Here is an 8,717-nt window from a genome sequence, read left to right as displayed (position 1 = left end):
CTAGGACTGTAGCATCTCTTGCAGCAGAGAGTCCCCAAGATCCCTGAGGACATTTTTCTTTATTTTTCCACTGCCGGTCAGGGGATATGTGTCGCTGACTTTGGCATCTCCAATCCAAAATATGTGTTTCGGCGCCTTGTGCCTTGCCAACTTCTGACGCACCCATTCACGTAGCTCTTCCTCCCCCGGCCGCTTACCGTCTGCAGTCTGCAGAAATGCTGCCACTACCTCCCCATACTTGGTATCTTTCAGGCCGACAACGCTTGCATTGACAATCATGGGGTGTTCCATAAGCCGCTCCTCGATCTCGAGAGGAAAGATGTTCTCGCCTCCTGATGCAGTGTCAGCAAAGAGCGAGAGCCTTTGATGGGGGAAAGAGATAGCTACTCATACATACCGCGAATGATCACGTCTTTGATGCGGCCGGTAATTTTGCAGTATCCATCCTGGTCAAAAGATGCTTCGTCGCCGGTATGCATCCATAATACGCCTGCGTCATCCTGTACCATTACTTCATTTGTTTTTTCAGGGTTTTTCCAATAGCCTTTTTGCAGCAGATACCCAGAAACACAAAGTTCCCCCTTACAACCTAGGGGCACAATCTTCCCATCTCTGTCGATTATCTTCGCAGATGTGTGTGGCAAGATCTTCCCTACCGTAGCCAGTCGTTGCTCGAGTGAGTCTCGGCTCGATGTCATGAAACTTGCTGGTGAGGTTTCCGTCATGCCTGGGTCGGTTAGTGAGGAAGGGCTCGTGCGCCGAAAGGAATGACCAACCGTATGTATTGGTCAAGTGCTTGAGATTCATCCTCTTGCCCAAATCCTCCATCATCTGCCTGGGCGTTGCCGATCCGGCGGCAATGCCCGTCCACAGCGTCGAAACATCATGTTGCGGGCCAAGTAACTGAAGTTCTGCCGCCCACATAGCTGGCACGCCGTGGATCGCAGTGCATTTCTCCTCAGATACTGCGCGTAGCACAGAATCGGCATCGAAAGTATAATTGGGGAACACGATTGTTCCGCCGAGAGTGACCATGGCCAACAACCCGAGCACTAGGCCGAAACAATGGAACAACGGTGGAGGGCAGCAAAGGATATCCTTGTCTGTGATCCCCATCCGCTCGCCGATGAATCGAGCGTTGTTAATAATATTACTGGATTGGTTAGTTGAAAGTAGACAGTGCGCAGCGAACAGAACTCACTAATGCGTCAACATTGCTGCCTTTGGGTTCCCTGTCGTCCCACTCGTGAACTGTAGGTTGCAGACATCATGCGGATTGACGGCAAGTTCAGCTTCCCGCAGAGCCTGCAAGGTGACTTCATGTTCGCGAGATAGCACATCCTGCAAGGAGGATAGATGGTGATGTTTAGAGTTATCTTTCATCAACAGTAAGATCTGTTCGAGGCCGGGCACATCGATAGCACCAGAGGCGTCAAGAAGTGCGTCTATAGATGGACCATTATCTCGCGAGCCAATGGTCGTCGCCGCCAACAAGAACTTGCACTCTAGTCCCGGTGAGCATGGCTTTTATGTAGGATGGAAGAACACTGACCGCCAGCAATAATCGCTCGTCTCAGCTCCTCCGGAGTGTATGTCGTGTTGAGGACAACAAGAATGACGCCGATGCGTCCACACGCAAAGAAGAGCTCCACATACTCTGCACAATTCCATGCGACCACCCCGATACAATCACCGTGGCGAGCTCCCAGGGCGAGTAGCCCACGTGCGAGCTGTCGAGTTCGTTCTCGCAGTGAAGAGAAGCTGTGACGAATATTTTGGGCACAGGATACCACGGCAGTCTTTGATGCGAACTTCTCTGTTTGAATGTCTAGAATGGTCCCCAAGGTCCAGTGTAAGAGCGCTGGTTCGTTAGGACCTTGCAGTAATGAAAGAGGGTTTGTTCGACTGAGGTGAGCTAGCGTCTGCTGTAGACGTTGCAGAGCCATTCCGCGGCAAGATCCCGAACACAACAGGAGATGCCAGCAAAAACCATCCGTCTAGACTGTGGCATGTTGGCAATGCTAAGTGTACATATAAGAATTTTTCGGATCCGGACCAGATGGGCGTCGGTGGACCCGGGAGAACGCCGTGGTTGAAATCCCGCAACCACGGGACGGGGTTGAGTTCACACTGAAGAAGCGCCAATCTGGCAATTGACTTGCAGCGGAAGGATTGCCCACTAATTGCACACCGCAAAGACCTATCGTGCGAGGATAGGACTTTCTCATCGGGCCGAGTCTATCAGAGGTCCAGATAGTGTCCTGAGGTACGCGACATGCCACCAACCAAGTCTCTGTTTCCGGCCATGGTAACTGTGTCACGCCTCACACGACGGCAAGAAATGTCCAGTACAACCAGGGCCACGAAAGTTTGGCGGTGAAGGTCTTTCTAGAGTTGAATGACGGGGCATACTCGTGGTGCTGTACCTCTGGGTCTAGACTGCTTGTGCTCCTGGGATGTCTTGATACGTGGCATAAAGCTTGTGAGATGAAGGCACGCGGTAACGTATCCGCAAACTCCAGATTTGGTCCGATGGTGGCCTCTCCGTGCACGGAGGCCCCAGGACAACCTTCCGGAGTATATAGTCTGACCTTGCTAATAGCTTTGAGAATTAGTTATTGACTCTCGCTTTTAGCAGAGACAAACCAAAAGTCTCTCGCCGTATGTTCAGTACCGAACGCGCCCAACTCTACGTTGGTGTGATGGTACCCCGGCTAATACGTGGACAAGCGGCTCTGCCAGGAGGCGTTATGGGTCGCTCTTGCGACGAATCTCAAAAAGAGTCTTGCTCTACACACTTGGCTGTGCATTGACTTGCCACGGCATCCTGCCTGTGAGGTCGACACTGGCCAGAGAAGAACGACCGGAGCGTGAGACAAAAGCACTTTTGCAAGCCCTGAATGTGGCTTCCCAAGCCCAAGAGACGCCACTGGCCTCAACCAATGGCCTGGAAAGCAGGTGGGATGGGCACGGACACTCAAGGGCCGTGGTTAGCCGGCCGCTGCGCGTGTCTGGCAACATGATAGCCGGCTGGCCCCCTTCTACAGATCGGAGACAGCCGCCTCATTTGACAAGAAAAACCCTTCATCTTGGGTGAGGCCTTTGGCGATCTATTCTTGCCGTGCAGTCGCCACGTAGGCACCACCGGTGTTTCTTATCAGCACGCAGGTGAGGAAAACTCGCAACTCTTGCCAAGAAATGTTGTTGGCGAGCCTCGGCCCCCCGAACGATCGCTGCCGGCGCCAGGTCCTCTGCAGGGGCAGTGGCTCGATTTCTGCGCCTGACAGCTGTTCATGTTATGCATCACGAGGCCCTGATGTGCGGGGCGCCAGTTGAGGCCCCAGTCGAGCCCATCCTTAACTAGTAGTAGTGGTTGGGGGTGCCGGACGGCATAATATACCTCTGACCTTACCCCCGCATGCTCTGCGATTCTCCCATTCCTCTCCCCCATGCTGTCTTCGCTGTGCCAATTGAGTAATTCATAATCGCCTTCAAATTGCTTTCTTGTTTTCATGGCCGAAAAACCGGGAGACTGTGACCAGACGGCCAAAACAGCTGATACGAAACAGCCAAGCGGTATCAAAAGGGTCAGGCAGGCATGCTCGAATTGCAGGTAGGCACCCGACCATCCCGGCTCCCATCTGGTGTGAAGGTATTCCGTTCCTAACCTCGCAATAGGCGCAAAAAAGTCCGCTGCTCGGGTGAAAGACCTTCGTGCTCCTTCTGTGTGCGCCTCAACCAACACTGCGACTATCTGCGAGAGAATGTTTGGGATGAGGGAGATCCAAACTCACAGGCTCATGTATGCACAAGCGGTGTAAATGTACAGACCCATCACGTGTGCTTTTTGTCCTTTCTAAAGTCGATACTAACACGTATCGGATACAAGGAAGATTTGCTCGCGCGCGTGTCGTCCCTAGAAGCAAAGTTGACGCAACTGAACCAGTTGAATGCGCAAGTTTTTTACCGACCCGCCGCTAGCTGCATCAACAGCTGACTGATTTTGATGGGCAGGTTTATGCCTACACTTGTTCAGGCTCTCGGACAGCCCAATGCGCTGAGGCGTCCGTCGTGGGAACCCCCGGCCGAGACCTGGAGCGACAGATCCCACAACTCACGTTCAATGGGAAGCACGAGCCCTAAGTCACTGCTACAGTCGTAAGAGACTTCCCGCCTTGTTGTTCGCGTCGAGGACCCGACTCGCTAACTTCTTCCTACAGGACTTTCCATGATCTGCCGCCGGCATCCGTAATTGAAAGTGCTTGCGACACTTTCTTTCAGTATTGCCACAACCAACCCTACACATTTTTCCACGAGGGCAGGTTCCGGCAACGTCTACAAGAGAGGACGTGGCCTGATTACCTGATCTTTGCTTTCTTATCTTTGGCAATTCGATATTCCAATGACCCATGGTTCGAGGGGAACCACGCCCAGGCTCAGGATGAGTATGCCTCGAGGTCGTGGCAACTAATTGTCACATCTGGGTGTGCGGTGGAAGAGGGTGCAGACACGGCGGTTGTGCAGGCAATCTCACTTCTCGCCGTCGTCGATTCAACCGGTCAGAATCTCTTCATCGCCTTGCTTCCACAGCCCACTAACCGTTGGCAGCTGGTCGGAGGCGCGCTGCGTGGGTCAAGATTGGACTGAGTATACGGCTCAGTCAAGATCTTCATCTCATGATGGAGCCCGATCCGACACTACCCATCATTGAACAGGAGGAGCGCCGGCGACTCTTCTGGTCCATCTACCTTCTTGATCGTTTTGTTTCATGCTCCAAACAACGACCTCCCGTCATCCTGGACCCGGATTGTCAAGTCCAACTCCCTTGTGATGAGCTAGATTTTCGACAAGGCATCGCATGTAAAACGAACACTCTGACGAATCTCGGCACCGGTGCCGGAGATGGTCCTTCGACCTACCGCCCCGGCCAGTTTGCCCTCCTGGTGTTGATGGTCTGCGTGCTAGGCCGATGTGCAAGGTACATCCTCGACAATCGGCATTCGACTGGCGAGCGTGCTCCTTTCCATCCACAATCGGATTATGTGACAATGTCTTCGGTGCTACTCTATTATGAATCATTCATCGACAGTGGCAGTGAGATGCAGGAGATCATTCGCGTTTCAATGCTCAAGCCAGACGGCTCGGTCGATCAACAGTTGGCTGGTCACATGGTATTGGTCAGAGTGCTTTTTCACCTCTGCAGCTGCTTGCTAAATCATCCTTTCCTCCTGCGAGAACGTGTGATTGCAACTCAAGCAAAGACACCCACCCCTTGGCTAGCACGATCGTTGGAAACGGGTCTCGAACACGCTGGGCGCTTGACAAAAGCTTACCGTGATGCGAAGAATGCAGGATGCAAAGTGTCGGGTTCGTTCTACGGCTATTGCTTGTTGATTGCTGGCACCATTCACGCGTTGTACACGCATTGTCCGAACCCAGAGGTGCAGCAGGAAGCGATGGAGAATTTGGTTGCGGAAATCGGCTATCTGGATGAGATTGCGAGATTCTGGAAAAACTCGACCCTGATAGTGAGAGAACGAGTGATTGTACCAAGAGCTACTGCTAACCCGTGTTGCATAGGCAACGGGCCTCAGGGCCTTCTGGGCCCACAGCGCCAAGTTCAGCGACCTTCTCAATCCCCAACCCTTGCCTTACCCGTACAGTGGTTCTGATCTCCACATCCTTTGGACTTCTGTTGACTACGGCCTCATGTCAGGCCCAGACCGACCTTTGTCACAAAACGCGCTTGCAGAAAACTCTTCACCGCCTGCGTGGGGTCTGTCGCCCTGGAAAGACGAAAATGAATTTGATGGATCCATGGCGGCCCCAGATTACGGGTTGTTGTTGAATAACTTCGAGAATGGGTGCAACACTACCAATGAGACCTCCAACAGAGCTTCAGCGCATCAAACGTCTGTTAACAGTGCACCGTTCTTCCTGCTCAATGATGGCATATTGGACCAGTCTCGGCCCGACACCGATTTCGCCGTGACAAACTCCAACTTGTTCAATGCCAACAACGATCAACCATTTCGGACTGGCTTGACACGGACACATTCAATCACATGAGCCTACTGAATCGTCCGTCGCTAGAGGCTGTGCCGATATATAGAATGTGGATAGTCTACCGCGACCGAAAGACTCTCGCAGCTAGGGACGTTTCTTTGCAATGACTTTCAGAACATCTAAATAAAGGTCAACGTCCTTGCAGGCGTTCAGGAGGTCGTGCAATATGTCTCCCAGACACAAAAACCTAGAATGATTTTGGCGTTAGAAAGTCTCCTGGACTTTCAATTTGCGTTGTGCAACCCTCTTTTCCTCCTCCTCACTCAGCACAAACGAGTAGAATTTCTTCTCCAGCCCCTCCGGGGTGATGTAGGGGCTCAAATCTCCGCCCTCGGTCATTTGATTTTTTGTGAATCCCAAGCCCATAAGCGCCCACATGTTTTGCCGGTTCTGATATATGAGGTCATAGTCTTCGAATCGAGGCACGCTAGTCATCTCGCAGTAGTGCAGCGAGCTCCCCGGCCAGACCGCGTTCACTCGGCCCGTCTCATTGTTCTTGTACCAACTCCGACACGTAGTCTCAGCCCAGCATGTGCCTTGAATCCAGGTCTGTGCGTGCTCGTTAAATGCGTCCGTGACATCTTGTTTGGGGACAAGTGAGTGCAGGTGATCCCTCTGCATCTTCTGGATCACCTGGACAATGTAGTATCCTACAGACTGTAAAGGACCCATCACCGAGCCATTGGACACGGGAAAGGTAGGGCCTTGAAAAACAAAATAGTTTGGCATGTCAGGTACAGCTAGACCAAGATAGCCTTCGGGAATGGTTTTCCACTTCTCTTGGAGTGAAATATTGTTGCGCCCGACCACTGAAAATTTGGGCTTGTAGCTGACATCGAACCCCGTTGCGCAGATGATGGTATCCACCTCAATCTCGGTCCCATTGGCACCTACGACACTGTTGGGTGTGACCCTTGTTACAGCGCATCGATGGAGTTTGACATTTAACTCCTGGATGGCTTTCATGTAGGGGTTGCCGGGGGTGAGGCGGCGGCAGCCGGGGGAGAAGCCAGGAAGGAGCTGCTCGAAAATCTCATCTCGATAAAGATGTTCGCGCATCCGTTTTGTGAAATAGTTTCTGACTAACTTGGACTCGGCGCTGGACGTCATCATGGCCTTGAGGCCCAGAGCGGAATTGAGCTTGCCCTCAATATCCTTGGCTTGCTTGATCAAAGCTTCATTGTCATTCTTGAACCGCTCTCTTTCGTCAGCAGTGTCTATGTCAGAGTCAGTCTGGGGGCTCGTGGAGAACAATCGGGTACAACCAACAGTCAAAGTTGTCTCCTGAGTGATCGGCAATCTCTGCAAACCAGACCGGAGTCCGCACGAAAACGTCCATCGATTTGACGTGTGGCTGCAGTGTAGGAACAACCTGGATACTTGTAGCCCCGGAGCCGATGACAGCCACCCGTTCGTGTTTCCATTGCGATGCGCCATATTCGTCTGGCCATCTCGCAGTGTGCACTAGCTTGCCTTTGAACGTGTCCAGACCCTCGACATCATCGGGAAGCTTCCAAGCGTTGAGCAGACCGTTTGCGGACACCAGGATATCACAAGTCTCTTCAATCGTCTCGTTTCTGCCGTAATCATGAATGGTCACATGCCATTTCCCTTCTCCTTCATCCCACTTCGCCGCACGGATTGCGTGATTGAACTTCATGTACTTGCGCAGCGCGAAGCACTCGACGACTCTGGTCAAGTACCGGAAGATATCATCTGACGAACTCAGATATTTTGGCCAGTCCGCATTGAGCGCGAAAGCGTACGTGTAGGCGTGTGATGGCACGTCACAAGCACAACCTGGATACCGGTTCTGCGAGTGGGTTTTCAGCTGGCTGTGGATGGGTTCCATCGCTCATGGTCCTTACCTCAAGCCAAGTGCCACCAATATCGCCATTCTTTTCGTATATCACGTGTTCCACATTTTTGCAGTGTTTTGCCAACAGATAAGCCATGAGGATCCCGCTCACGCCAGCACCGATCGTCAATACCTTGACTTTGCGGTGCTGAGGATCATTGAGGACATAGTCTGGTATCGTGTAGCCATCTTTGCTATGGCCAAGTCGATAACCATACTTGCCTCCGGGGTCATTGTCGTCGATTTGGCCATTCGCGGTAGCATCAGCACCATTGACCTCGTTGCCGGCCTTGTTGATGTCGAAAACCATGATTATAACTCGACAAATTGAAGGTGGAGAAAAGGCATTGCAATATGGACAGATGAAGGTGACGAAAATTAAACACGACAAGAAAGTGAAATGAGCAGACTTGATCGGGCCCGGCATTTTCGGTTGTGCCGCTTGCGGACGGTATCGGCACAGCAAAGAATGTCAGTCAACTCAGGAATACTGCTCACGAACGAGTCAGCACGGCTGGTCGTCCGTGTCGTGGAGGCACCCCCGACTCTTGATTCCCTCTGGAAAGGAGAGAATAAGTTGCCATGCTAGGACTGACGACCAGACTTCTATCCCCATCTTCTGACCATCCCCTGCCTACGGGTTTTGATCTTCTTATCCTCAGGGAGCGACCTGAGGTATAGAACGGCACGTAAGTTGGGAACGTCACCAGTGGCTGAGCTGCATGAGTCTGAAGGCTGTTGCATCGGTTTTGGCTAGTACATTGTTTTTGACTATATTTTCTTAAGCGATACA

At 52.2% G+C, this 8,717-nt stretch overlaps 2 protein-coding genes across 2 annotated transcripts; one reads left to right on the top strand and one right to left on the bottom strand.

Annotated features, from left to right (window-relative positions):
* Nucleotides 1-1,962, bottom strand: PV06_08220 (uncharacterized protein; the record flags this gene model as incomplete). Its single annotated transcript, XM_016409531.1, has 5 exons — nucleotides 1,553-1,962; nucleotides 1,202-1,505; nucleotides 777-1,153; nucleotides 398-727; nucleotides 1-332 (listed from the first exon to the last, which is right to left on the bottom strand). The coding sequence occupies exons 1-5, from the start codon at nucleotides 1,944-1,946 to the stop codon at nucleotides 1-3; spliced, it is 1,737 nt and encodes a 578-aa protein (XP_016259839.1). The 5' UTR covers nucleotides 1,947-1,962.
* A 1,761-nt stretch (nucleotides 1,963-3,723) lies between these two features.
* PV06_08219 (uncharacterized protein) lies at nucleotides 3,724-6,253 on the top strand. The gene is made up of 6 exons (XM_016409530.1): nucleotides 3,724-3,823; nucleotides 3,890-3,954; nucleotides 4,015-4,158; nucleotides 4,221-4,558; nucleotides 4,609-5,528; nucleotides 5,581-6,253. Exons 3-6 carry the CDS (start codon nucleotides 4,019-4,021, stop codon nucleotides 6,067-6,069), a joined length of 1,887 nt encoding a protein of 628 aa, XP_016259838.1. The 5' UTR covers nucleotides 3,724-3,823; nucleotides 3,890-3,954; nucleotides 4,015-4,018; the 3' UTR covers nucleotides 6,070-6,253.
* Nucleotides 6,254-8,717: the final 2,464 nt, after the last annotated feature.

The sequence above is a fragment of the Exophiala oligosperma genome (assembly GCF_000835515.1).
Source record: "Exophiala oligosperma strain CBS 72588 unplaced genomic scaffold supercont1.8, whole genome shotgun sequence".
Taxonomy (NCBI): Eukaryota; Fungi; Ascomycota; class Eurotiomycetes; order Chaetothyriales; family Herpotrichiellaceae; genus Exophiala; species Exophiala oligosperma.
The sequence above is the reverse complement of the archived record's forward strand: the minus strand, read 5'-3'. Positions and strand labels throughout refer to the sequence as shown.

Coding starts and splice junctions, on each gene's coding strand:
- PV06_08219 (XM_016409530.1), top strand. CDS start 4,019: ATGCCTACACTTGTTCAGGCTCTCGGACAGCCCAATGCGCTGAGGCGT. Junction 4,159..4,220: donor CCTAAGTCACTGCTACAGTC/GTAAGAGACTTC, acceptor TTCTTCCTACAG/GACTTTCCATGATCTGCCGC. Junction 5,529..5,580: donor GGAAAAACTCGACCCTGATA/GTGAGAGAACGA, acceptor CGTGTTGCATAG/GCAACGGGCCTCAGGGCCTT.